At 42.8% G+C, this 25,416-nt stretch overlaps 10 protein-coding genes across 10 annotated transcripts; 4 read left to right on the plus strand and 6 right to left on the minus strand.

Moving 5' to 3' along the window:
* Positions 1 to 36: 36 nt before the first annotated feature.
* LOC108045562 lies at positions 37 to 1,248 on the minus strand. Its single transcript, XM_017124930.2, is given in 3 exon segments — positions 37 to 606; positions 609 to 1,007; positions 1,067 to 1,248. Coding segments are annotated over 3 exon segments (810 nt in total). The 5' UTR covers positions 1,095 to 1,248; the 3' UTR covers positions 37 to 223.
* Positions 1,249 to 1,457: 209 nt separating this feature from the next.
* Positions 1,458 to 3,364, minus strand: LOC108045561 (zinc finger protein 852). The gene is made up of 4 exons (XM_017124929.2): positions 3,158 to 3,364; positions 2,455 to 3,101; positions 2,004 to 2,117; positions 1,458 to 1,950 (listed from the first exon to the last, which is right to left on the minus strand). The coding sequence occupies exons 1-4, from the start codon at positions 3,281 to 3,283 to the stop codon at positions 1,827 to 1,829; spliced, it is 1,011 nt and encodes a 336-aa protein (XP_016980418.2). The 5' UTR covers positions 3,284 to 3,364; the 3' UTR covers positions 1,458 to 1,826.
* A 973-nt stretch (positions 3,365 to 4,337) lies between these two features.
* On the plus strand, positions 4,338 to 6,384 carry LOC108045563 (protein downstream neighbor of son homolog). Its single transcript, XM_017124931.2, has 3 exons — positions 4,338 to 4,501; positions 4,570 to 4,727; positions 4,778 to 6,384. Exons 1-3 carry the CDS (start codon positions 4,454 to 4,456, stop codon positions 6,273 to 6,275), a joined length of 1,704 nt encoding a protein of 567 aa, XP_016980420.1. The 5' UTR covers positions 4,338 to 4,453; the 3' UTR covers positions 6,276 to 6,384.
* Positions 6,385 to 6,622: 238 nt separating this feature from the next.
* LOC108045566 (DNA-directed RNA polymerases I, II, and III subunit RPABC2) lies at positions 6,623 to 7,249 on the minus strand. Its single transcript, XM_017124934.2, has 2 exons — positions 7,108 to 7,249; positions 6,623 to 7,045 (listed from the first exon to the last, which is right to left on the minus strand). Exons 1-2 carry the CDS (start codon positions 7,134 to 7,136, stop codon positions 6,679 to 6,681), a joined length of 396 nt encoding a protein of 131 aa, XP_016980423.1. The 5' UTR covers positions 7,137 to 7,249; the 3' UTR covers positions 6,623 to 6,678.
* On the minus strand, positions 7,212 to 8,881 carry LOC108045564 (formin-like protein 16). The gene is made up of 4 exons (XM_017124932.2): positions 8,743 to 8,881; positions 7,760 to 8,683; positions 7,614 to 7,705; positions 7,212 to 7,320 (listed from the first exon to the last, which is right to left on the minus strand). Exons 1-3 carry the CDS (start codon positions 8,744 to 8,746, stop codon positions 7,665 to 7,667), a joined length of 969 nt encoding a protein of 322 aa, XP_016980421.1. The 5' UTR covers positions 8,747 to 8,881; the 3' UTR covers positions 7,212 to 7,320; positions 7,614 to 7,664.
* Positions 8,882 to 8,890: 9 nt separating this feature from the next.
* LOC108045565 (basic salivary proline-rich protein 2) lies at positions 8,891 to 9,557 on the minus strand. Its single transcript, XM_017124933.2, is given in 3 exon segments — positions 8,891 to 9,418; positions 9,421 to 9,480; positions 9,554 to 9,557. Coding segments are annotated over 3 exon segments (591 nt in total). The 3' UTR covers position 8,891.
* A 1,352-nt stretch (positions 9,558 to 10,909) lies between these two features.
* On the plus strand, positions 10,910 to 19,090 carry LOC108045567 (ceramide kinase). The gene is made up of 4 exons (XM_017124935.2): positions 10,910 to 11,288; positions 16,297 to 18,078; positions 18,403 to 18,608; positions 18,670 to 19,090. Exons 2-4 carry the CDS (start codon positions 16,348 to 16,350, stop codon positions 18,797 to 18,799), a joined length of 2,067 nt encoding a protein of 688 aa, XP_016980424.2. The 5' UTR covers positions 10,910 to 11,288; positions 16,297 to 16,347; the 3' UTR covers positions 18,800 to 19,090.
* A 484-nt stretch (positions 19,091 to 19,574) lies between these two features.
* LOC108045556 (proteasome subunit beta type-4) lies at positions 19,575 to 21,197 on the plus strand. The gene is made up of 3 exons (XM_017124924.2): positions 19,575 to 19,825; positions 19,886 to 20,387; positions 20,923 to 21,197. The coding sequence occupies exons 1-3, from the start codon at positions 19,674 to 19,676 to the stop codon at positions 21,073 to 21,075; spliced, it is 807 nt and encodes a 268-aa protein (XP_016980413.1). The 5' UTR covers positions 19,575 to 19,673; the 3' UTR covers positions 21,076 to 21,197.
* Positions 21,198 to 21,711: 514 nt separating this feature from the next.
* On the minus strand, positions 21,712 to 23,565 carry LOC108045558 (uncharacterized protein CG1161). Its single transcript, XM_017124925.1, has 5 exons — positions 23,408 to 23,565; positions 23,096 to 23,328; positions 22,536 to 22,644; positions 22,351 to 22,476; positions 21,712 to 22,031 (listed from the first exon to the last, which is right to left on the minus strand). Exons 1-5 carry the CDS (start codon positions 23,474 to 23,476, stop codon positions 21,876 to 21,878), a joined length of 693 nt encoding a protein of 230 aa, XP_016980414.1. The 5' UTR covers positions 23,477 to 23,565; the 3' UTR covers positions 21,712 to 21,875.
* A 442-nt stretch (positions 23,566 to 24,007) lies between these two features.
* On the plus strand, positions 24,008 to 25,104 carry LOC108045559 (stromal cell-derived factor 2). The gene is made up of 2 exons (XM_017124926.2): positions 24,008 to 24,219; positions 24,364 to 25,104. Exons 1-2 carry the CDS (start codon positions 24,159 to 24,161, stop codon positions 24,951 to 24,953), a joined length of 651 nt encoding a protein of 216 aa, XP_016980415.1. The 5' UTR covers positions 24,008 to 24,158; the 3' UTR covers positions 24,954 to 25,104.
* The last annotated feature ends 312 nt before the right edge of the window (positions 25,105 to 25,416 follow it).

The following is a 25,416-nucleotide window of genomic DNA, read 5'->3' on the forward strand; positions in this document are numbered from 1 at the left end:
CAAGTACAATCTGCATCTGTTTTAAAACAATATGTATTTGTGTTCGGCTTAGAGCCCTGGTTTAATACGAATAACTTTATTTGCGGGGTAGGGAAGAAACATTTCTAGACTTTAGTTGCGGGACAACATTAATAACCAACTATGATAGGTAATAGTATTAGACACCTAATACAGAAAAAGATGTAGGTATGGTCGTATATGCTCGAGTTACCAGCGAGCTAGTTTAGTGAAAGAGCAGGTTGCCCTTCTTGGCGGCGATGGGCAAGCGATCGCCCTGGAGGAACGGGTTCATGACTGCAGCATCCAAGCGCGGATCGGGCATTGCCGGATATCCGGCCTTCTTTACCAGGCTGTTCACGTTGTTCAGACTGTTTTCCTGGCCCATCTGTAGGATGTACTGCTCCACGGCAGAGTTCAAGTCAGCCTTGTCCGGTACGGCATCAGCACTATCCTGATCCGAGCAGTCGAACATATGCTCATTGTCACAGGTGCAGTCCTGAGCCGCCTGGAATTCCCGACTGAAGATGGCCGTGTTCTCAAAGTCCACGATGCAGCTGCCGCCTTGGGTCTCCATGTCGTAGCCCTCCGGGCAGGGATTAGGGGGTTGCAGTATGCTGGCAGGCCGGCATCGTTCTTCACAATAGTTGGATACCTATTGGGACCCTCTCCCATGCCTCCAGAGATGAATTGGTGACCCCAGAGTGAGCTATGCTGCGTGAACTCGTGGTCCCGCAGGGAGGGATGGGAACCAGCTCCCGATGGCAGGATGCAGTCGCTTCCCCCTTCACACAGCCTGGCGTACTCAGATCGGGAGACGAGGTCAACATTATCCTTGGAGCCAGCAGCTGCCTCGTTGTCCACATCATAGTATCCCACCTGCATGTCGTTGTCCATACGATTGAGAAGATCCGTCAGCAGGGCATCGGCTAAAATATCCTTAGAGCCATAGGAATGCACTTGGTAGCTACTGGAAAGCAGAAGGAGCGCACCAACCAGCATGTGCACACCTGGAAAATCATCCATGATCCCTTTAAAATACATTTCACATTTGTTTCTGAAGACTTACTCTGCGAACGGGAAAACATATTGCGCATTTCTAACCGATTTCAACCGTCCACGTAAAAGTTTGCTAAGATATTGATTTTTCGGCGGCAGCTGCTTCGATTCGGTGTGTATACCAATGTGACGTAGTGTTCTTCGCTCCGATGTGACGGCTACCAGTTGAATTTGTGGAATGTACAGGAATGCATTCCAAGACCTCTATATAAAGCAGTCAAAGTTGATAAGCTATCAAAAAAGGGCGCATGCGCCATTTTTAAAAGCTCTTTTTTGATAGGACAGTCCTTTTAAACATAAAAATTAAATTAGCTGGGCAGATAATAATAGCTAAATGTACCTAAAAGGAACTGAATTATGCTATGTCACAAACTGACAAAGTTTTAGAAAATTAAAATCCATTTAACATGTTCAAAAATTAAAACCTTTTTAGTTTAATTCAGAAAAGTTTAAAATATAAAGAGACAAAGTTAACACATACAATTTCAAACCTAGAGAAAGTTTTTGCCCGTGTTCTAACACGATCCAATATCCAACATATGGAAATCTATCATAATTCTAACAATGTGTACTCTTAATTTTTACATTGGAGAATATTTGTAATGAATAAAGAGGTGCATAATCCTATGTTTATTTAAAAAAACATAAATTGATTTAACAAAAATACGTCCTTGGATTCTGATAGATATCCCATATCAGTTCTGGCTGATACTCTTCAATGTAATTAAATGTACGGATGTAATAACTTATAAATAGTGTAAGGAATTCGATTAACTGTCAAAGATCAATTCAATTTCGTCCTGCATATGCCTAGCCAAACGCTTGTGCGGTTGAGTTTCCGTGTGTCTTAGCAGCGCCTTTCGGGTTATAAAATTCTGGTTGCAGGGCTCACACCTAAGAGAAAAACTTTAAATCAAAATAGACAGCTGTGGAAACTAAAGTGTCACCTGAATTTTCGATTGTCCTCTGAGTGGGTTAAACAATGGTCTTGCAACTCGGAGACAGTACAGAAAATCTTTCCGCATTCCAAGCACGGGTAAGGTCGTTCGTTCTCATGAGCTCTAAAAATAATTAGTGGTTATAGCAATTATTATATATTGCTTGTTTATTACTTCACAAAACAACTATATCTTAGGATTTGTTGATGATGTAAGAATGTCATTATGTTGCTCATATATTCATTGCCATAGATATGAAAATTAGTTTGGAAGGACTTAATATAATAGCAAACAATACCAAACAATCAGATGTGCCAAAGATTTGTCAAAATTTTTTTCACAGACTTAACCTGATCTATGGCTAAAGGTTTTAAAAGCAACCAAATTTAATTTTTTGTGACAACGACAACTCAGAGATATCTAAGACACACTAGAATATATGGATTTTCAGTACTCTTACTTTTCATGCCGTATCTTGGCTCCCAGCGCCGAGAAAACCTCGCCACATATGGAGCACTCGAAATTTTTTCGCTGGCCACCATGAACCTTAGCACGGTGCTGCTTCAGAAGAGCCTTTTTCTTGAAGGTCTCCGGGCATTCGTTGCAGGGAAAGAACTGCTTCATCTCCCGGCGGCCCAGGTGGCCGTCCAAATGCTCGTTGTAAAGGTATTCGTCATTGAACAGCTGCCCGCACTCGTCGCAGATGAAGAAGTTCCTGCGTCGCTTGGCGGCTCGTTCCAGCTGCTGCTCCTGGATCTCCGCCTGGTGCGCCGCCTCCGCAGCCGCCATCACTGAGGCTTGGGGATCGTCATCGGGATCGTCATCGGGCTGGAACTCGTATATTTCAGCCTCTTCCTCGTCCGCTCCGTCGAAGATCAAGAACTCCTCGTCGTGGTGCGCCTCCAACTGATCCGCATCGATCAACTCCTCGTCCAGCGGTTCAGGATCTAGGTTGACGCGGACAATGCTCGGATCCCGCTCCTTCTTCTTAATGTCCAACAGATACTTCTGCGAGAAGATGCAGCGCTCGCGGAACTTGGTTGCCAAGTCCAGCTCTGAAAAGCAACGCTCGCAGACCAACTCCGGCAGTCCCTGGTCGGTTGTGAGCTGTGAAAAGCGAAACTTTAAACTAATATGAATTGGGCCAATAAAGACCGAGTTACCTCCACTCCTGTAATCAGCTTTAGTTGCACCAGCAGCTTGCCGCGCATGTACTTGAATATGTTGCGATCGCTCTTCTGGCCCCTGATTTTATTCGCGCATATCCGACAGACATTGGCGATGTCCATTGTTTATTTTATATTCTAAAGTTTTAATTTATTGTTGTGACAGCTGGTAATGGCAGTGCAAGGCAGCATAGCGATGGCTAAAAGGGCTATCGATGGCCAAAAGGGCTATCGATATCTATTATTAGCTATGCAGCGATGTTATTTTTATCTGACTATCGAAACATTTTCAATTCAAAAAAGGATCGGGTATAGACACAGGCAATTCCACTTGGCTGGTTGCAATTCCGTTTTATTTTTTTACGAACTATAAATAATTGGTAATAATGCAAGATAAGCTTTCAAAAAAAAGTCTGATATCTGACCGTTTTCGAACATTTTTTTAAAGAAAATATTACTTTTATAGAAAAAACCAAATAGAATGTAATCAAACTTCGAAGCTTATTCTCTAAATCGATTTAACGACTAAAGACACTACATTTGTCGATCGTTTCTATGACTTTTAATGACTACTACTTTTTATAAAAAAATATCATTATTCTGAATTGAAAAAAAATAATATATCTCGGAATACATATATGTTTAAAAACAACGAAGTCGTAAATTTTAAAATTTATTTTTTCCATTGTTGTTCTTGAACTATATAATATAGTCATATTGAACTATATAATATAGTCATATTGAACTATATAATATAGTCATATTGAACTATATAATATAGTCATATTGAACTATATAATATAGTCATATTGAACTATATAATATAGTCATATATAATATATATATAATACCTACAATAGAATAAAGACTCTTGGAAAAGTCTCATCAAGATGGCTTTAAATATATCTTAATATTATGTACTTGTAATTTTTTTGTATATTTAAGACTTTTGATGTTGAATGTACGTATCAACAATTCATTATATTCCTACAGAAACAGTTTCACCAATTTATTTTTGTCCACTTGCAAATTGTTTAGATATATGTAGTAACAATTTTTCATGGATTGAAAGAAAAATATTAAATGATTGGATTATAGTTTATTTTTGTTTAAAATTGGCAGATAATAGCAAAACACGCAACTAATCTTTCATTACACCATTTTTGCACATCTCTAATTGCGCGCCTTTACTGTATTTTGTGGTTTCGCAAACGTTTCGAGTCTTTAGTTATTTAGTGTCCCTTAAACACCTTTAGCAATTTGATAAATCGTATAATATTTATAATAGTTAATATGTCCAGCGAAACAAGTCTGGCTTCCAAATGGACGCGACCAGATGATGTGGGTATAGATTTTGGAGGAGCACCCGCCCACAACCCAGATGTTCACGTTATTTTGTAATTTTCCAGTTTATAAAGCTGCAGAGGCTTAAACAAAAGAAGAACAAATTGGCAGCCCGCGTGAGCAATAATAACAATAGGCGCCTCGGGCTTCAGGTGGATGAGACTGATAAAAGCAAACTACTAGAAGCCAAGCTTGCCCAAAAGCGGAAGAATCCATTTGCCAAGTGAGTTACGAACTCTATTCGTGAGACCTAATCCCTCATGGCCTCCGTAGATCCACAGCCGATGCCAAGAAGCAACGGGTTGATCCAGAAGTGCCGGACCAGGATCCTGTGGTCACCGCCTCATCCTGCTTTGTACGGGAAACTCCCACCCGTCCACCGCCCGCCAAGTTCGTGTTGCAGAAGTATGACCCTCAGGCCTTCGCCAAGCTGTTTCAGCAGCAAGTCAATGCGGAGGACGAGGACGACGCGGAGTTGGCCGCCCGGCAGAAGCACACCGTCCACCTGCCAGTGGATTGGTCCCTGAAGACGCGCGCCCGCTTTTTCTGTCCCACGGAGTTACCGGCCATTCAGCTGAAGACCTCGCAACTGGCCAGCGGTCTCACCAGCTTCGTGCGTTGTATGGATCCGCAGCGTACGGAGAGCACTCTAGACATCTCGGACGCCACGCGGTTCAACCAGTGCACCTACTATTGGCAGCACCCGCACCTGCCCTGGCTGACCCTCTTCCCGCGCACCGCCAAGGAGAACGTGGGCGTGGTCGTGGGTGAGCGGGAGCGCAAGGCTCTGGCCGAGGAGTGGGACTACAGCTTCCGGGGATTGTTTCAGCTGCTGCGGGCTCGTCAGTGCCCGTACTTCTACCTTTGCGCCAACACCTTTACGGTGTTGTTCCGAGCTGCCGGAGTGGGCGGTCGGGCCGAGAGCCACGCATTGGTCACTCCTTCGACGCGGGGAATGCGGCAGGCTCTCAGGCAGGAGGGAATCGAGTTCAGCATGCCTCTAAAAAGCGAGGCCAATGGAAACGCCCACGACAATAGCTTCACCGAGGAAAGCACTAGCAACTCCCTGGGGCAAGAAACCGGCGAAGAAGCTCCCACGCCGGCCGAGGAAGATGAGGACGACGACGAGGACTGGCTGGAGAGCTTGGGCGTGGATGAACGCGAGTTGCGACGCATCCAGTCCTCGCATGCCAGAAAACAGCAGGCTGCTGAGATGCGAGAGGATTTCAGCGACAACTCCCTGCTTCTCATCGATGGTGTTGAGTGCCAGGGATTCTTTAGTTACCTCCTCAACGCCAAGAGTGCTATCAGCACTGTGGGTCGTCTGGCCGGAGTGCCACCCACTCTGCTGTCACCTATAGCCTTCCCCAAAGCCACCATGCAGCACTTGGTGCCTCGCTCCAAGAAAGTGCGCCTAGATGGCGTCGACTACTTCAGCGTGGACATAAAGGGCCTGATACTGCCCACATTCCTGCCCAGCGTGGCGGAGCTGCTTTGCGAGACGCGTCAAATGTTTAGCTCGACGCTGGCTAGCAGCACCAACACTCTGGCCTTTAGCAAGGCCACCCAAAAGCTGCTCGAGAGCCCGGAGGAGCCAGACATGGATGGAGAAGGAGAAGATACCGCCGGGCAGGTCTTTGGCGAACAGAATCTCTCCGAGTGCGGCTTGCTGCCGGGTGTGGTGGGCGCCATCTGCCGCACTGGCCAACATGCCGTCGGCCTTCTTGAGCGCGTTTGCTACCAAAGGGGCGAGGGATACGCATGGAGTTAGGGAGCGGTTCCGCTACATTCTACACCTCGCATTGAAGGGCAGCTCGCTTTGTTGCATTAATCTTAATTTGTAAATGTTGTTACGTGAAATAAAAATGTGTGCTAGCTAAGGGTTGATGGTCTAGTCAATCGGGGTCTGATGGTGATAATTTGCTAACGAAGTTTGTAAAGCAGGGATGAATAAATATAAATTCTAGCAAGTCGGTCTCCAGTTAGCAAAAGTCTTAAGTGTATTTTGAAAAACGTAGATTTGATTTTAAGTTTACGGATCGAGATTATACAAGGGTATTTTCTGATCGTCAAACTATTCTAACTTTTCGTCTTCCCTGGAATTGAACGACTATCTGGTTTTCGCTTAATATTAATCTGTATATTTCGTTATGTGTAATTAGATTGTGTACTACTTAATTGTCTACCATGATTAGCTCGTCGATGCTCCAGTCCTCGTAGGAGTGATCTGGCAGGTATCGGCGAATGATAATGGGGATCTTCTTCTGCTTGAGCTCCTTCATGGCGATCTGTAGAGGATCTGTCTCCCCGTCCAGTTCCACCATGATGGGTGCGCACATGGCGATCTGGAGGGCACGGGTGCCCAGGACTCTTGCGCGCTCGTATTTCGTCATGTACTTGGTGGTGATTCGCTTTGACTTCGGGACCCCTCCTCCGCCCGCGCCACCGGGGGCTATGATCTCGATGTTGTCCGCCTCCTCCTCCTGGTTAATGTCCTCGTCCACATCCTCGTCCACATCATCGAAATCGTCGCCGCCAACGCTGCAATAGTAAAGTAAACCGTTTAAAGCACTCAAGTATTGGAATATTCGGCATTCACTAACTCATCATTATCGTAATCTGCATCATCCATGTCGGATTTCTTTAGTTGTTTGAAAATAAAATAAAATAAATTCGGCGTGTTTTGCACGCGTCGCCGACTCTTCTTCTTCACTGCTGCCTTACAACACTGAAATCCAGTGCGTTGCAACAAAAGTACTTCTCAAACTTTCAGGGATGTATTCGAAGTGTGATTATCGATAAGTGGAACATTCAAACTGTAGGAGTATAATAGAAATGAGCTGTGAGTGCGGCGAATCTTTGAAATTGTTTAAATTTACATGATAACAAACAATCGAAGATGTATTTTGTAGTAAAGGGAACTGTAAAAACGAGCTGCAAAACAAATGCGGCAAGCCAAACCTTAAACACCTTTCAGTTGTCCGAATCGCAAAAATTTCATAGCCATCTTTAAGTGGATGATTTTAGGAAGATTTAAGTTTTAAAAATATAACTGTCTTTCCAATTTTAAGTTATAAAAACATCTCGAGACCCATTATTGGCTACTCACTTATTTCTTTATTATAATGTTTAAATATATTTTGAATTTAGCATCAATCAATCATCTATACGGACACTTGACGAACTCGATTTCCTCATTTTCTATAAAGAAAAACTTAGGCTTAAATGAATTCGGATTTTTCGAATAGTACAAACCATAGGATCCCGGGTGTGCTCTAGGCCGATTTGATCGTTGCCAAGATGGGGGCGGTGGCCGAGTTCTGGGTGCATATGCAGGGGGGCGGTAAGATCGCGGAGGTGGATATCCGGGAGGTGGATATCCGGGAGGACTCTGCGGAGGTGGATGCCCAGGAGGACTCCGCAGTGTCGAATGCCTGGGAAAACTCTGCGCAGGTGGATATTCCGGTTCGTAGTCGTAGTCAAGGCAAGTGCGAATGGAAACGTTTCTTCTTCTACCTCCAGGACCTCGATGGGTGGCATCCCTATCAAACCGATTTAAATCAAAGTTGCCCAGAGGATCCACTTCCTGCTGCCGAGCTTGTCTAGGGGCACATGGATAGTACGGATCATGGTGCTCTTGGCTGCCTGCATAAACAGCTTGGACAGCAGGCTGGAAGGATCCCACGGAGTCACTGTGCGAGATCTCAGCTTGTGGCTCTGGTTCGAAAAAAGCTGCCTCTTCTTGGTCAGCTGCAGCTGTCCCGCAATCGCATCTTGCAGCCAAGGGATGGAGGCCCATTTGCCTTGTCCTCAGAATCTCAGGCACTGGGTATGCATCCGGATGACAAACTTTCAACCTTCGAGCTGCCTGGCCACCACATCCCTGGGACTTGTTTCCGGAGCTCCTCTGCCTCACAGGATCTGGGGGTGAGGAACAACAGCACCGCTTGCGGGCTGGAGTAACAGGCGGAAGAGGAGGGCAACAGCAGCTCGTCGGAGAACCGTAGCGGGATCCCGCATCCAGAACACACTCTCTCTTTGGAGGCCTTTGCGAGCGAATGACGAAACAGTGGCGACTGTGACTCCGCTCCGGATTCCGGTGGCTCCCATGGAAGGTGTCTTCCTCCTTGCGATATTGCGATGGCCTCCGGCCAACTTGGCTGGAGCTCGGAATGTTCCCTGTTTGGGAGAGAGTCACTTAAGGGTACAATGGATGAACAACTACCGGCTCGACTTGCCCATTAGCGGTCACATTGAAAGCTGAGCAAAACTGGAAATTTAGCTGATCCCAAATGAAGGAGTACTGTCATGTGGAGAGTGTTTGTGTTGCCTGCTCAGTAGCGCCTGCTGGGACCTGTTCCCCTCCAGCTCGTCCAGCTCGACCCGCTCACTGGATGATGCACTTCTTCTGCTTCTTCTGCGCCCGACAGTGACCGCAGCTGGTCTGGTTACCCGTTTGGTGGCTCCGATACGGCTGCGGACCCCTGGGCACGCTCTGCCCGCAGGTCACGTGGGCGTGGGTGGGTTGGGCCATCGCCTGCTGCTGCTGATTGGGGGGCGGGGCCACGGGCGGCGCACAGTAGCACTCCGTCTTGGCCGGCTTCTCGCGACAGGTGCAGCGCGTCTCCATGGCGGGTGGTTGCTCCCGGGGACCTCGGCTGCAGGTAATGTGGTCGACCTGGCCTGGACCTGCGGGGGGAGGGCCGCGGTTCCGGTTCTGGCCACAGGTGCACTCCACGGTTGGGCCTCCCCGGTTCTGGTAGGCGCTGCATGCCGCGGGGTCACCCGGCGGCTGGTACGAGTTCACCTGGCAGCCCCCGCCTCCTGCCCCCTGTCCCTGGGCCTGCGGATACGGACAGCTGTCCGGCTGCTGCTGCTGTTGTTGTTGCGGGGGCGGGCGTTGGGGCGGCTGCTGGGGGGCGGGGCTCCGCCACTGGTGCCGCAGGGGCAGTTGTTGCACTTGCCACAGGGAGACGCTGCCGGGGGATCGGTTAATAGGTAATGATTAGCGGGTTGCATTTGGCGGATTACTGTCCATTCGATACTCACTCATTTTCCAAAAAAAAGGTTTAGTTTTAATTCTCCCCACAGGCTTTGCTACTGGCAGCTAGAGATAAACTGACAACTCCGGACGGGGATCTCCAATCGTGTTTTTCTAATTCCTTTGCGACATGGCCAATAGGATGGACTCCAGACAGATACTTGTTCTCAAACTATTGTTTGGTCTTTTAATGCCTTTAAAGCCTAACAAGAAAAAAGGTTTAAGAAAATGGCTTTTAGTATTGCACAGTGGTTTCAAAGTTTATTATTTATAAATATTTACTGGAAATATCGTCTACATTCTTTAGAACAAAGTAATATTGAAAGCGTCCCCTTTCACTCGGAGACAGAAGATCTATGGGCCATTGGAAAGCTATTTCTTCGCTTCCGTACTTTAGCACGATAAATAATTGGGCACCATATAAATTTAGATAGCGTTGTCCGATTTTTTAAATATTTTTCAATAAAATTATAAATTATATGAGCTATCTTCACAGAAACCAAATAAAAATGTTTGGTTTTTTGAAACATTTTCTTCTTTTATTTGATTACAGTAATTCATAAGATTATTTTCATAATCAGAAATTCATTATACTATTATCGTTGACCAGATGTAATGCATAGATCAGGTTATGGTGCAGACAAGCTTCATAGATTGAGCTGCCCACAACGAATTTTATAAAATTCTATTCTATACTATCGAGCTTTCGAGTAAGGGAAGTGCTATCGTAGCTAGGATTAATTGATTAATTGTATCGCGTCTGAAGCTTGTACTAAGTCAATGTCAGTTGGAGCCCCTCGTTATGAACGGGTTGTTTTCGTGGATTTGGCTGTGCTGCTGCATCCTAAATGCAATCTCGGGGGCAGAGTTACGTAAGTGGTTTCTCATTCTCGGATTGATCTGCGATTCACTGCATCTTAATGTTACAGCTAAAGGTGTGGAAAAGGCTTATTCGGAGACTCCACATGCCTGGTTCGGTTTACAATGTGAACAAGGGCTTCGAAAACGGGTTGAGGGCTTTCTGCGGGAGCCCAACCAGAAGCAGATAATGATTAAGGCCCATCTCCCGCGGTTCCTGCACTGGCCACCTTCGGCATGGAAGGCCAATGGCTGCTGTTCGCTTCCAACACCACAGGCACGCTGCAGTCCGACTTCCAGGACTTCCGGCTCACTATCACCACTAACCATACAACAATATGGTTAGTGGTTATAACTTTAATTGGCAACACTGTTGGCAATATCGTGACTTTTTGAACGCCTCATTTTGGCGCCACTGACAGTGTTGTAGGGCGGCTGGCTGACGTCGTTGCGCAGCACTTTTCCAGATACTCCCCAGCTGCTAGCGGTAATCGCACTCGACCTATCGGGTTTATGTATTTCTTCGTGCCGAGCGGTTCGGACGTATCTTTCGCTGCGCATTTCTAACGGCCACGGGGGGTGCATTACCAATTAATTTTTCTCGCAAATTCTTTGTATTGTTTTGTCTCCACAAAAGGGGTTAAAAGTCTTGTAGTAACTGTGGGTGAATAACGGGAAGTGGACATGTCGAAACGCTGTTAAATACAACTTTATTTCGCTATTTCCGCAATTGTGTTCGTGTATTTGTGTAATCTAAGTGCGAGTGTGCAAAACTGCAATGCGTATCTGTATCGAGTTTTCTTAATTTCTCAATTACCAGAGAAAAACAGTGCAACTGCAACAAAGCAGTACTTGTATGGATAATCGGACATACCTGTCTAGTAGGTGAGTTTCCAACCAGATTGACAAGTCGAAAACCGGCATTCCAATTGGAAGAACCAGAATAGGGCATAAGTTCACTTGCACTTGGGTTAAAATTAAAAGCAGAATTTCAAGCCAGACGCACATACCAGCACACTTACGCTTACACCCACACAATCCGTACACATACATACATGGGCCCCCAGCTGAGTTGTTGCTGCCCCACAGCTGTATTTTGTTCTGATAACGGCGGTTGGCGTAGTATGTAAATGACAGCTGTCTCGGTCTTACTCCCTGGTGCCATCCCCCTCTCAAGCAAATTAACTGAGATTGTGGGGTGGATTGTTATTATTTTGGGGGCCCCACACAATTGTACTCTTTAAGTAAATTTATCCTAAATAAAATACGATATTATAATATGTATCTTGTCCATATTTTGATGTTTTAAATTTTTCAACAATAATTTTATTTTTTTTGATTAGAAAAAAATGTTTGGATATAATATAGTATTATTTTCCAAGTGGAAAATAATAAATAATCAATTTTTAGGAAGCAATGCGTTCTGAGGTCTGCGCAGTATCACTCATACGTACTGTTCCCTTTAATCAACTAATTTGTTCTGACTGACATTACTGGTCGTATGAGTAATTTTAAACCAATCCAATTCTAAAAAGCTTTTTCGTGTACTACTTTATTTACATTTTTTCCTGGCCAGCTGCTTTATAGCTCTCTTCTCAAATGTCAGAGAGAGCTCTACCAATGTTGCTTATGATATTGTGAAGCCCTGCTGTTTTGTTTGTGGCTTGCGTGTATGGTCGAAAAGGTCAGACGTGGGTTAAAACGAGTCAAGATTGAATAACGCGTAAAAGGGGTAAACAAAAAGGTTAGGGGTTTGGACCTTAGGAAAGTGCTACTGATATGATACTTTACCAAGTTATTTCTCATTCCGTTCCATCGGGTCTGGTTATCACTTTAGTCGCTAAATGTAGTACACATTTCCGCTCAGCGGCTGTTTTCACATGTATTGCCTTAAATCAACCTATGTACATACATAGACTAGACTATTTCGCTTTGTTAAATAATTATTGCTGTCATTGGCTCTGATATTGAAATGAGTCAGAAAGCTATAAATTTTTTGAGTTTGGTCACAGTTCCCTGAACTTAATGGTGAAGCTCCTAATTTACTGGCGTTAAACTGATTTACTACTCGATCTATTGATAAACAGAAATAAGAACCTATATTATATGCATATGACCTTAAAAGTACTGATATGAATTCTCGATCTATATTGCACACTGTTTGAATATGTAAATCGTTATTCGTGTACTCAGTACTTAAAGCAAATTATTTCAGTGTAATATAATAACGATTTCATTCAAAATTTGATATTAGATATTCTTGAATTCAGTCAAGTAAATTGGTATTTTTGATTTAATTACCATTAAGCGTTTTAATGCTGACGTTTCATTTTAGTCAGAAACACCTACGTTGCAGTTGAACCCAAACTTGATATCATCGATCTTATCAACTCCATACTTACGTATGTGTCTATGTAGCATGTACTAAGTCAAATCTAATTTTTTTGTTCTGCAGCTTTGTACAACGTGTCATGCGGTCCCACAAAATTTTCGAGATAACCAAGTCTATACATAGGGTACTAAAGCACTCGATTGTTATTGTTTGAGTTACTGATAAGCGAGTTGAGATTAAAAATCGAAAACGAATGGTTCCTCACGAACTTAAAACAATATACAAACGCTACATTTTGCAAAAAGTTAAATATTTTTTGTGTATTATCATTTTAAATAATTTTGTACATTTAGCACATGTTGAGTGCAGCTTTATCCCAACAGATCGCTTGCATGTTCGCTAATTAGCGGCATCTAAATAGTTTGCCGGAATTCAATAAATGGAAAACAAAAAGGCCTGTTTGTAATTTCGATATTATCAACGAGTAAAATACCTCTTTTATTAGTAGTTGTGGCTTAAAATAATGCCCCTGGGAAATCGTTTCAATTCCCTTTCATGAAAACAAAATTACTGGATTTCGATTTTTTTGCCGTTCATTTCCACTTACTTCGGTTAAGTTACTTTGCCTATGCATATCAACACATTTCCTGAGGGGCTGGCTCGAATTTGCTGTTTGTTTTTCTTTTAATTTCTGTATTTGTGTTCATTTTGTTCTATTTATGATTGATTTGTTTCCAGAAGTAGCAGATGAATAAATATATATTTTATAGTGATCTGGTTGGCTGCTTTCGCATGTGCTCAAATTATTGTAATGAGGATTGTTTATTAAAATGTAATTTCTTTTGGCATCCAAACAGACGAATGAAGCTATTGAGTATAAAATTATATAACATTCTATAAATGGCTTGTGCAATTACCTTTAGTGTGAACGTGAGCCAAATTCTTAAGGTACCTTAATATTCTAATTTTAAAAAATCTAAGAATGTGATGAAATTTCACAAAACATTGTGCATTTGTGTAACGGTAATATTAAATGCAATTCATAGGTCCAGTCATAGACATGAAAAACAATTTTAAACAAAATTTAATAAGTACGATTTTAATTGGCAACTTTTATGGGTAGTAGCAATTATTCCCAATGCCAAAAAGCTAATAAATTAATAAAACTTAGCTTCATATGCAATAACTTAATATAAAAACATTTCAGTTTTATATGTATCTTGCCATTATCAGGCTTAAAATAAAGTTCTCCTATGCCAATGTCAAGTCAAGTTGTAATGCCAGGAAATGCGACTTAATCAAACTTGCAGCTGAGGTGCCCATGTGGACAAGGTCCGAGGTTGTTTTAATGATATATTTTTTAACCGCCAGCCGGTTATTGCAGTCCGGCCAAGATTACCCGAGCGATTCAAGGCGAAGGTCACCAGCGGCTGCACGCTACTCGAGCGGGGAGAACTCGTTTTTAAGGCGGTTCGAAATTCGAATACAGCTTCCCCAGTCCGCTTTGTCTGTGTTTCTGGGCCGATTCTAAAACAGATATTTTGCGGGCTTTAGGTGCCGTCGTTCGCCGTTAACCTTGAGGCGTTTCGTTGCTCATACGCCAAGTGAGACGGACTTTGCTAATGCGAGTTCTGCTTTTAGGCATTCAAATGTGTGCGACTCTCTAATTAGCAACAACAAAGTCAACTTAGCTAGTCACCTATCTAAACACTGAACACTTTTCAATTTATTTGCATATTTTTTCTGCCATATATGAAGGTGTTCAGTTTGTTCTTCTAGAAGGTGAAATACGGCGATTCGTTGTGAGCGGTGTAGTTTAAAGAACTTAGGTAAGATTTGTTTATCTTAGAACATATTTGTTCTCTTTCTTTTTGGCCAATTTCAAAGCAATTGGTTTTTGTTAGTAAAAGCGAAATCATAAAAATTTACGGTCTGAACACGAAATGAATTGAGAACCTGTTTCGTTCTGTTTGAGTGAACTGTGATTCAGATTGCAATTTTTAGTGCTTTAAGCAGTATAATTCAAGTTCTTACAGCTGACATATTTATAATGGTCTTTTTTTCCTGATCTGGCTGATAGCTTTTTTTCTTCCCCAACCTCTAAAACTGCAATCAAAAGTTCGTTCAACTCATTTGGGCTGGGACTACTGCATTGTATTTTCATTTTCTTTTCCCACTCAGTGCCGAACAATTTAAACCAGTTTTTTTTTACATTTGCGCAGTTTTTCTGATTGTTCAGTTCAGTGAGCTATGAACACGAATCGCGCAATGTATGTAGATATATATCAGTTATTACTCCCGCGAACAACTTCTCACAATGTGAAATTATTTGCCATTGATAAGCTGTAACAAAAGCAAACGGCAACACTTCGAAAAAAAAATGATTTTGCACCGTGATTAACATTTTTATAAATTTTAAATTTTGTAAATTTGCACATATTGTTTGTAATTAACAATTGCCCTACTTTATTTATATGCATGTGCTATATTAACTCAAGGTGTGAGAAGGTCTATATAACTCTGGGGACCACAAAAACTATTTTTAGAATTACCAATCCCTAAAATATTTTAGGTTAAATTTATTTATGACCAAATAAATATTCTCAAACGTGTCTTATCATATTTATTGGGAAATAAAATTGCTCGTGATTATTTTTATGGCTATGTATCATAGACCTTTAAATTTTAAAGCTTTTGTTAGTTTGTTTTTTAAACATTTCGAAACTTAGTTTAATAAATATTTGTTTTTATTTATAGTTAATTAGGATTTTCACTTAACTTATTATTTACTTATATATTTTCTTCTTTTAGTATTGTATTTTTATAGAGTTACAACTGACTTTATGGAGCATAAACTCATAGAATTACCGTTACCAAAAAATTTTTATCGGGTATTAGAGTTTTCATTCAAAAATTTACGTTTGCATGTTAATGACAAAAATCATCAGGTCAAGAGGACTGTTGACAGAGCTTAGAAAATGTTGTCGGACAGTTGATTGAGTCACCTCTTTTCCCAGACCCCTTTGCCTTTTCCGTCCTATTTCATTATCGACACCTCTCAGTTAGTAATTAAGTGTTGAAAACCTTACCTAAAATGAAAAAGAGAATGGAGCGCCGAAACTTAGATTTATTGTGAGGTGTAACTACCATTCCCAAATTGCTCTTCCTCCTCCAATGTTTCCCTCACTGAGTGCGATTTCAAAAACAGTCAAATATGGCTAATGCAAACTTTCCCATGCACCATTGTCGGAAATTCCAACCAAATAAAGTATATATCTTGACATATTGGGTCTGGGTTTTTTAAATTAATCTGTAAAACATCTTTTCAAAACAAAAATGAATTATATTTAATATAATCTTAATAAAAAAAAACTGTTTAGCACAGTATTTTAAATATTTTTCAATTCCTTTTTAAAGGGTTTGGAATATGAGATTAATTACAATACTAACAACCAATTGAACTAAGAAAAGGACTATTAGGCAATATTTTGCTTGCATTTTGAAATTCAAGTTATTAAGGTTTCACTGTATTTCTAATTAAAACCTGTTTTCTTCTCGCAGAGCCGACCAAGCCGACGACGTTGCCGGAGACGGAGACGACGGCCAGTCGAGATGACGCAGACCAAGCAGCCAGCAGGGGGGTCGTCCACCTCGACCGCAGACTTTGCGGCCCCCGTCACATCCACGAGTGCCTCAAAGTTCGCACTGTGCTCCGCCTCCGCCCACGATGTCCTGCTGAATAACTTCCAGCTGAAGAAGAAGAGCTACCGGGTCCTGCTCCATGGGCATCAGGTGGTGTGGGAACGTCTGCAGAAGATCAAGCAGCCATCGCGGAGCATCGAGACAAAGGCCCCTTTGCCGCCAGACTCGCCGTCTCAACCTGGAGCGCCCTCCTCCTATGGTCCACAGAGTCATGTGCTCCACCTGGACGATGTGGTCAGCATAAGGAGCGGGGACACCAAGGTGAGCTCCCTGAAGCCACCATCACCCCCAAGCTCGGAACGCAGTTCCAGAAGCAGTGGTGATGTTGCGGCAGGGAAGCCCACCAGTCAGTACCTCACCATTAACTATGCCATGAGATTGAGCAAATCCAAAACGGATTGCAATCGCTGGGAACTAAGGAGGCTCACCTTCTTCAACTCAGATCCCTACATAGTGAGGCAGTGGGAGCACGAGCTGCAAATCCGACTGCAGAGCTCCTCGCCTGCCAGGATGCGAGTGCGCCGTCTGTTGGTTTTTATCAACCCATACGGAGGTCGCAAGGCGGGATCTCAGACCTACGAACGCCATGTGAAGCCCATTTTCCAACTCGCTGGCGTGGATGCCACCTGCATCACCACTCAAAGGGCAAACCAAGTAAAGGACATATTGTTGAGCCATGATCTGGGAGTATACGATGCGGTTTGCTGCGTCGGCGGCGATGGAACCGTGGCGGAGGTGATCAACGGACTGATATTCCGGCAGATGAGGGAGTTGGGATTGGACGAGCAGCGACCTCCCTACATTCCACGACCGGCTCTGCCAGTGGGCGTAATCCCCGCTGGCAGCACTGACACCATAGCCTATAGTATGCATGGCACGGCGGATGTGAGGACAGCAGCCATCCATGTGATCCTGGGCCAGCATCGCGGCCTGGATGTGAGCAGTGTCAGCAATGGACAGTCGCTGATCAGGTTTTGTGCCAGTGTCTTGAGCTACGGTTACCTGGGCGATGTGGCCGCCCAGAGTGAGAACTACCGCTGGATGGGCCCGAGGCGCTACGAGTACAGTGGCGTCAAGGCCTTCCTAAGTAATCGGGGCTATGACGCCGAGTTGAGGATGCTGGAGGAGCCGGATCTACTGCTGACCACGCCGCAGGAGGATATTCCGCAGAGTCCGGACAGCGTGTGTTCGCTGGGCGAGTCGGTGCCCTCCGTCTGCTATGCCAATTGTCAGCGCTGCAGCTTCGCCAGCAGCATACAGGAGCAGCGATCTTCCCTGTTCATCCAGGAGGAATCCAGGGGGCCAGAGCGCATTCAGCCGGAGGAACCAGAGAATTCCCAACTGGATCCCAGCGAGTCTGCTCTGCTGAGGCCTCGACCTCGTCCAGGGAACCTCCAGTTGCCTACAGGGTCCATATCCTCAATGAGGAACCTCGGCAACGAGCAGTGGAAGGTGGTGCGGGGCAATTTTTTCATGATCTGCGGGGCTAACATCACCTGCGCCTGCGCCAGGAGTCCCAATGGCATCTCCCGCTATAGTCACCTGGGTGATGGTTGTCTGGATCTGATTCTGGTGAAGAAGACCTCGCTGATCAACAATGTGCGCTTCCTGCTAAATACGGCTGGCAGGAGTGGTGATATTGTGAGTACCTAAACTGACCATTTATTACTTTTGTCAAGCTAATTAATATAATTTATTTATTTTAAAAGTTGCAAAAGCTTTAATCAAAATCAGAAAAAACTTTTTGACATAAGTTTGTTTTTAAATGATTTGCTTTATTTTTTATTCATAACTTTTCTAAAATGTTTTTGGAAACTGAATCATAAAAATATAGTATTAAATAAACACAATGAATGGAAAGCGGTTATAGAAATTATATAATAACATGCTTAGGAACGATATTAATTTTGGGTTTAAGGGTTTTAATACAACTGAATTTTTGTACTAAACAATTTCCGATTCCAGCGCAATCTGCCGTTCGTGGAGGTCTATCGCACCAGGGAATTTCGGTTCAGAACTTTTTCTGGTGCTGGCGAGGAGGACTACAGCATTGCAGGCTCTTGCCAGCCGATCTCGCCGCAAGGAGAAATGGCGAACACCTCCTCCTCGACAGAGTTTTCTAGCTGGAACTGTGACGGCGAGATAGTAACCGACCTAGACATAACCATGAGGTAAGATATTTTTACACTCAATTCTTTTGAATCACACATTAATTACTCTACTTTTTTTCAGATCCCACTGTCAGCTCATCGAGGTGTTCATGCGGGGTCCTCATTCCTATAGCAAACCCCCCAAGCTCGGCACCACGCCCACAACCCCAGCTAGCTCCAGCGACAATGTCTTCTGTTGCTGCAAGGACTAGAAGCTTTAACCACATAGAATTAGCATCAATCATTGGCCGTGACAATTAGCTCGTAATTTTGCTTAGGGCATCCTTATTCGTATTCGTAACATGTTAAAGAACGGGTCTCCCGTCATTGTTTTTAGCATAGCTCAAAAAAAGCTACTGATATTATCGACTGTATTATGGCATCTGAAAGATGCGAAAGCAAACCGAAACATTCCCCTCGGAAGGCATGCATTATTCACATACCTATATATATTTACATATTGTGTACTGGTATACTGGCAATAAAAAATGTGTCTAGATGTATTCAAGTTGCGATTTTCTTTTTTACTCCGAAGTCTCTGGTCCATCTCCTTCTCGAGAACCACTTTTAAAATGGATTAATACAAAAAAACAAGAACAACACTATTATTATACCTATACTCATTATTCTTTTATTTATTATTTATTATTTTGCCTATTTTAATTTGCTTAAAAATGTTAAAAAATAGGTAGTTTTGTGTTTAAAACCGTAGAAGATTTTTTTTAATCGCAAGTATTAACTAAATAATTTAATAACTTGATAATTGATAACTAGTAGGAAAATTGTAAGTCCGTATATCGTCAGAAAAATAACATTAATTTAAAAAATGCACTTTGCAACGGTCAATTTCTTTTCTTTTAGTACAAGTAACTGAAAATTTGAAAAATGGTGTGACCTAATCATATAAGATGTAAATGCTCGGAAGATTTGGTATTTTAAGTTACTTTCTATGGGCAGTGGTATTTTCAGGTGCTTAAAGTCTGTCCACACTGAGCTTTAGGATTTTATTTGTGCCCGTCATTCTCCGGTAGCGACAAACAAGTCATCGTTTTGCCTTAAATCAGTCACTAAACCGAGTAAATTACAATGTATAACAACTACAATTGCCTGGCACAGCCCCTTTGGCAGAATGGACCTGTTCCCGGCGAGTTCTACAACTTTACGGGCGGACAGACTCATATCCAGAAGCTACCCCGTGAACTGACCACAGCGGGACCCTATGGAACCAAGCACAGCACGTATGAATAGGGAATATAATCCTGTTTTACTACTCTTGTTAACCTTTACCAAATCCGCAGAGCTGCCATTACCACGGGCTCCTCCGTTTTGGGCATTCGCTACGACGGTGGCGTGATGCTCGCTGCCGATACCCTGGTTTCCTACGGATCCTTGGCCCGCTACCAGAACATTGAGCGTGTCTTCAAGATCAACAAGAACATCCTGCTCGGAGGCAGCGGGGACTTCGCCGACATCCAGTCCATCAAGCGCAGCATCGACCAGAAGATGATCGAGGACCAGTGCTGCGACGACAACATCGAGATGAAGCCCAAGTCGCTGGCTAGCTGGATGACCCGAGTGCTCTACAACCGGCGCTCCCGCATGAATCCCCTCTATATCGACGTGGTTGTGGGTGGCGTAGACACAGAAGGAACTCCGTACCTGGCCAATGTGGATCTCCGCGGTCGCTCCCACGAGGACTACGTGATCGCCACCGGCTTTGCCCGTCATCTGGCCATTCCGCTGGTGCGTGAGAAGAAGCCCAAGGACAGGGACTTTACCGCCGTAGAGGCTTCAGAACTGGTACGTATCTTGTTACCTTTGTGGCCTTATATACCCGATAAATGGGGTAAAACTGTTCAAAGAAAATTAAGCTTTTTTTTTATTAATTAATATATGTTTATTTTGTGCTCAATTGTATTAGCAAATTAAAAATGCAATTACATCACTATTTAAAAAATCTTTGCAACTCCGCAATGATTTGACAAATTCTTACCATGATCATTCAGTCAATTTTGATAATTTTAAATAAATACATATAAATATATAAATATAAATATTTATTTTTTTAAAACCAAAAATGAATGAAGCTTACATTTATTTTTAATTGTGTTGAACATATGCGATACCTACGCTAGAAACCTAATATTATGAAAAACAAGTTTAACCATAATATTGCAAACTTTATATTTGGCTAGAAATATACCATATTTTTATTAAGTACATCAAAATTGTTCGACGAGACTTTTTTATAAATTATTTATTTAACTAATTAACTGTAAGACCTATTCCGGAACAATACCTTGCTTCATCTTACATGGTTTCTTCTTTTTCTTAGATCCGCACGTGCATGGAAGTTCTATACTATCGCGATACCCGTAACATTTCCCAATACACAGTGGGCGTGTGCAGCGCCAACGGATGCGGCGTGGAGGGACCTTTCCAGGTTAACGAGAACTGGACGTTTGCCGAAACCATCAAGGGATATTAGAATTTCCCATCCTGAATGAATGTAGTTTAGGTCTAGCTCGGCGGTTTTTGTATGCATTAAAATCACTTCTCCAAGGAAAATATGGTTACATGATTTATTAAAAATAAATGTGGCTAATAAAATACTGACTTTTATTTATTAAATAATAATAATAAATCAAAACTTTATAAATCCGTGCAGCTGTTACAATAAAGCATTTTACGATCGTTCCTATGGCAGCTATATGATATAGACGTTGATTTTTATAAAATTAAAAACGTCATTTTAAAATCGTTAGAAATGAATATATCTCGAGGTATATGGATACATATTCAGATATAACAAAATTATAATTTGGTTTACCTTGTTTTCCCTATTGTTCACATGGGAGCTATATAATATAGTATGCCGATCCGGCCCGTTCCGACTTACATACCACCTGCAATAGAAGACATACTTTTTGCAAAGTTTCATCAAAATAACTTTAAAACTTATATAGTTTGTGTAGAAACGGACAGACGATGAAAATGGCTAGATCGACTCGCCTGGCGATGTTGACCAATAATATATATACTAAGTCTTTGAATAATTGCATGTCGATTCGGTAAGGTTCTTTTCCCTTAAATTTGCCTTTCTGATTAACAAAAAACAGTCTTCTTCCAAGCGTATTTTGGTTATATAATTTAATTAAAATAATAATTGTTGCTAAATATACATGTAATTTGATCCAAAAGTGGAATTCTGTAGAGGATTACTGCTTGGAATACGTGTCTTAAGTCGCCCATGCTCCTTTATCTCCTCCACCTGCAAATCGCCCCTTCTTAGTTCAGCATGGTGTGCCTGTCGTAGATGTGGCGTCTCTGCTCGCGCACCTGCCGCTTCCACTTGTCTTGCTGGTGGCCCACGCGATTGAGGACATTTGCCCTGGCACTGAGCTCCTGGTTGTTCACGGCGGGCAAAGGCGGCGTCGGCTCATCCTGGTAGGAAAAGGGGGGAGAAATTTTGAATTAGTCGGGCTGACGTGAAAAGGTTCTGGTTCAAAACGTGGGTCTTTGGTTAGTGGTGAGTGTCTCTATGGACTGGTGGTGTGGGTTAAAAACTCAATCAAAATCGCAAACGGAAAATGAAACAAAGGGGGTTGTGGAAATTAAAATCTATTCAAAAGTGTGGTGCTTCTTTATTGCCAACTAGTTGAGCCGCATCGGCGTCAACATCGTCATCTTCATTATCTTCGCCATGGGCTGTAACTAGGAGGCTATACTGAATGCCCTTGTATCTAGAATGCTTGTTATGTACATCTTCGTTTGTGTGCTCCTGGTAGTTCGCCTTAACTCGCTTGTTCAGCAACGGATCCAGGCACATCAGGAAGAGCATGTATATCACTAAAATGGAGATGATCCAAATCACAATGATGACCACGACCTAGAAATAGAATTAATGGGTTTAGAAAGGAAAGCTGGGGTCCATTAATTTGTGCCAACCTTGATCAGTGTCGTATTTCTCGCCACATGCGAGCACTTGCACTCGGCGCAAATGGGCAGCTCCTTGCCATTGGAATCCAAATGTGGCAGCAGAGCACCGGCACAGACACTGCAATTGTAATGTGCAAGAATCGATTACGGAAATAAATAAAAAATATAGTCGTCCAGCATATTTTTTAAAGTCATTAAGATTAAATCTGTGCATTTTCAAAACCAATTCAAGCTGTAACAAAAATTTATCAGGCATTGGTTATAGTTTACCTAAAAAATTTCGGAATTATGAAGAAATTATATTGACTATTAATTATTTTTAAATTATTTTTATTAATTAGTCTTATTTTTTGGATAAACTTTTTAAGTAGTCCATAAGGTTCCCACTCTTGAGGGAAACTGTTTAAAACTAAAGTGTTTGACAGTGCTATTATCCCCAGCATTGCTTTAATTACAATGTTAGTAAACAAACATGCTGTTTATAAGATTTGACTGAGTTCGCCTAAATTAAATTCAGACTTTTAAAGTTCAGATACTATTGTATTGGCCGCTGGTGTATTATCACTTACCACTCTGTAGATGGCGCAGTAGTGCTGCTGGAATTAGAAGCAATCTGGCCGGGAGCAGAAAGCGGGGACTTGGCGATGACCTTGGATGGTGGCGCTGCAGTGGGACCTGGACTGGCGCCCGTTTGCTTGGAAGGTGGTGCCCCTGCCACTGGAATTACAGGTGGAGCGCTCAGCTGGCTGCCATTGTTGGTGCTGCTGCCATTCACTGGCAATGTTTGCGCTGCAGTCTCAGCCTTGTTGTTTTTTTTTTGGGACGGAATAACACTTTGATTACTGGACCAGTCATGTGATCTGGCTAATTAGGGGACTCACCCATGTCACGCCAACTAAATAACATATCGCCAATAGCACAGCGTAGACGAACAGACGCTTGTGGGCCATTAATTTTTCTTTGATTTCAATTTTTCTTACTTTTCTAGCCTTTTGTTGGGAGAAAATTGCTTGCAAATTTGCAGTGTAACCGCATTTGACAGTCGCGAGAAAAATACTAACGACATATTGTTCCCGGAACTAGTTATTTTCAAGTATTCGTAAAGGAAACATTTTTAAGCTAACAAACAGGGTTATTAGGATATTTCCCAAACGATTGAATCCATCAATCATGAAAGTTCCACAAAAATTTTCAGCGTTTGAGAAAACGGTTTTCCGGTTCGATTTATAATGTCAACGTTACTGATTTTTTTTTAATTTGTAGGACCTTGTTTACATATTTAATAATATTTTTCGTCGCTTGTTCCTATTTAAAACTATAAGTAACCTATGAATTTTTATAATTATACCATCAATTCATTTAATCGGGGGAATACCCCACATTATCAAAATCTTTACCAAAATCAGTGATTAAAAATACCAAAAACTTTTTTTGCTTGAGTATTTTTAATATATATATTGGGGAAACTGGCTATGCGAATTACTAAGCGCTTGGTCACACCGGCATAAAATCCCTGAGCTGTCACAAAATCCAATTGTTTGCGTGTTCATCGAGGAGTTAAATCGTAATTGCCGGCACAGGTTGGCTAACTTAAGTACTCAGGATAAGATAAGATAACTCGGGAAGGACGCAATGCAGCACGGACTACTGCTCGCCGGATTGGCTCTGGTCAGCAGCCTTTCCAGTGGTGCCGGTAAGTTTCGACCCCGAGGAAAGTCGCGTCTATGTGGTCTTCTGTGATTGGCCACGCCGCGCTTTTCGAACCTTTCTTGCTAATACTGAGTCGCCCAGCTTTAATGTTTATCTTTGTACACCATCTTCTCTCCTCCTAAAACAGCCACGGAATCCAACGTGGTTACCTGCGGCTCCATCCTGAAGCTCCTGAACTCAGACTACTCCTTCCGCCTGCACTCTCATGATGTGAAGTACGGATCCGGATCCGGACAGCAGTCAGTAACAGGCGTGGAGCAGAAGGAGGATGTGAACAGCCACTGGGTGGTCAAGGCCCAGAGCGGAGAGCTGTGCGAACGGGGCGAGCCCATCGCCTGCGGATCCACCATACGCCTGGAGCACCTGTCTACCAAGAAGAACCTGCACTCGCACCACTTCTCATCGCCGCTCTCCGGCGAGCAGGAGGTGTCCGCCTACGGAACAGATGGACTTGGCGACACCGGTGACCACTGGGAAGTAGTGTGCTCCAATGACAGCTGGATGCGGAGTGCCCATGTGCGACTGCGCCACATCGACACCGGCATGTACCTCGGAATGTCCGGCCGCTCTTACGGCAGACCCATCTCCGGACAAATGGAGATAGTGGGCGTGCACAAACCGCAGCACGGAACGCGCTGGACCACGGCAGAGGGCCTGTTTATCGTGCCCAAAGAAAAGAGCTCCACGCACGAGGAGTACGCCCACTCAGAGCTGTAGTGGTGATAAGACACTGCTCTAGTTCTGTACCACTATTAGTTCTGTAACTTATAATTTAGTTCAATTTTTATGTGAAGCGAGTTCATTTTTTAGACCCACAAAGCAAAACAACAAATTAAATTTATTTAAATTCTATCAGGGAAATTCGAAATCATCCGTTTTGGTATTTGGGTGGATGTTTACAATGCATATAGGTAAGTCGAATCACTAATATGATTAGGAACGGGTATCGCCTGTTTTTATACTTTGTGAAGTGAGTCTTATTTTGTTAATATAAATGAGATGCATTGGCTAGCAAAATTTTTGGTTTTCGATTCTACGATGTAGTATTTAAGAAATCACGATTTGGAGAATATAACTTCAAATCACTTAATTAAGCAAAAATTGAATTTTTTGATGTGCTCAAAAAAACACCAAACCAACAATTTATTTATACCCGTTACTAGTAAAATTCGGTTAAAAG

Source organism: Drosophila rhopaloa, unplaced genomic scaffold (assembly GCF_018152115.1).
Source record: "Drosophila rhopaloa isolate 14029-0021.01 unplaced genomic scaffold, ASM1815211v1 contig_155, whole genome shotgun sequence".
NCBI classification, from domain to species: Eukaryota; Metazoa; Arthropoda; class Insecta; order Diptera; family Drosophilidae; genus Drosophila; species Drosophila rhopaloa.

What these genes read in the sequence shown, in the direction of transcription:
- LOC108045556 (XM_017124924.2), top strand. Translation starts at nt 19,674, where the DNA reads ATGTATAACAACTACAATTGCCTGGCACAGCCCCTTTGGCAGAATGGA. An exon ending in TATGGAACCAAGCACAGCAC is followed by an intron (nt 19,826 to 19,885) that starts GTATGAATAGGG and finishes CCAAATCCGCAG; the next exon opens with AGCTGCCATTACCACGGGCT. An exon ending in CCGTAGAGGCTTCAGAACTG is followed by an intron (nt 20,388 to 20,922) that starts GTACGTATCTTG and finishes TCTTTTTCTTAG; the next exon opens with ATCCGCACGTGCATGGAAGT.
- LOC108045567 (XM_017124935.2), top strand. Translation starts at nt 16,348, where the DNA reads ATGACGCAGACCAAGCAGCCAGCAGGGGGGTCGTCCACCTCGACCGCA. An exon ending in CTGGCAGGAGTGGTGATATT is followed by an intron (nt 18,079 to 18,402) that starts GTGAGTACCTAA and finishes TTCCGATTCCAG; the next exon opens with CGCAATCTGCCGTTCGTGGA. An exon ending in GACCTAGACATAACCATGAG is followed by an intron (nt 18,609 to 18,669) that starts GTAAGATATTTT and finishes ACTTTTTTTCAG; the next exon opens with ATCCCACTGTCAGCTCATCG.
- LOC108045558 (XM_017124925.1), bottom strand. Translation starts at nt 23,476, where the DNA reads ATGGCCCACAAGCGTCTGTTCGTCTACGCTGTGCTATTGGCGATATGT. An exon ending in GAAATACGACACTGATCAAG is followed by an intron (nt 22,477 to 22,535) that starts GTTGGCACAAAT and finishes TTCTATTTCTAG; the next exon opens with GTCGTGGTCATCATTGTGAT. An exon ending in AGGAGCACACAAACGAAGAT is followed by an intron (nt 22,032 to 22,350) that starts GTACATAACAAG and finishes TTTTCCTACCAG; the next exon opens with GATGAGCCGACGCCGCCTTT.
- LOC108045564 (XM_017124932.2), bottom strand. An exon ending in AGCACACCCGGGATCCTATG is followed by an intron (nt 7,706 to 7,759) that starts GTTTGTACTATT and finishes TTTTCTTTATAG; the next exon opens with AAAATGAGGAAATCGAGTTC.
- LOC108045559 (XM_017124926.2), top strand. Translation starts at nt 24,159, where the DNA reads ATGCAGCACGGACTACTGCTCGCCGGATTGGCTCTGGTCAGCAGCCTT. An exon ending in CAGCCTTTCCAGTGGTGCCG is followed by an intron (nt 24,220 to 24,363) that starts GTAAGTTTCGAC and finishes CTCCTAAAACAG; the next exon opens with CCACGGAATCCAACGTGGTT.
- LOC108045563 (XM_017124931.2), top strand. Translation starts at nt 4,454, where the DNA reads ATGTCCAGCGAAACAAGTCTGGCTTCCAAATGGACGCGACCAGATGAT. An exon ending in AATGGACGCGACCAGATGAT is followed by an intron (nt 4,502 to 4,569) that starts GTGGGTATAGAT and finishes GTAATTTTCCAG; the next exon opens with TTTATAAAGCTGCAGAGGCT. An exon ending in CGGAAGAATCCATTTGCCAA is followed by an intron (nt 4,728 to 4,777) that starts GTGAGTTACGAA and finishes TGGCCTCCGTAG; the next exon opens with ATCCACAGCCGATGCCAAGA.
- LOC108045566 (XM_017124934.2), bottom strand. Translation starts at nt 7,136, where the DNA reads ATGGATGATGCAGATTACGATAATGATGA. An exon ending in GCAGATTACGATAATGATGA is followed by an intron (nt 7,046 to 7,107) that starts GTTAGTGAATGC and finishes TTACTATTGCAG; the next exon opens with CGTTGGCGGCGACGATTTCG.
- LOC108045561 (XM_017124929.2), bottom strand. Translation starts at nt 3,283, where the DNA reads ATGGACATCGCCAATGTCTGTCGGATATGCGCGAATAAAATCAGGGGC. An exon ending in AGCTGATTACAGGAGTGGAG is followed by an intron (nt 3,102 to 3,157) that starts GTAACTCGGTCT and finishes CGCTTTTCACAG; the next exon opens with CTCACAACCGACCAGGGACT. An exon ending in GAGGACAATCGAAAATTCAG is followed by an intron (nt 1,951 to 2,003) that starts GTGACACTTTAG and finishes TTTTTCTCTTAG; the next exon opens with GTGTGAGCCCTGCAACCAGA.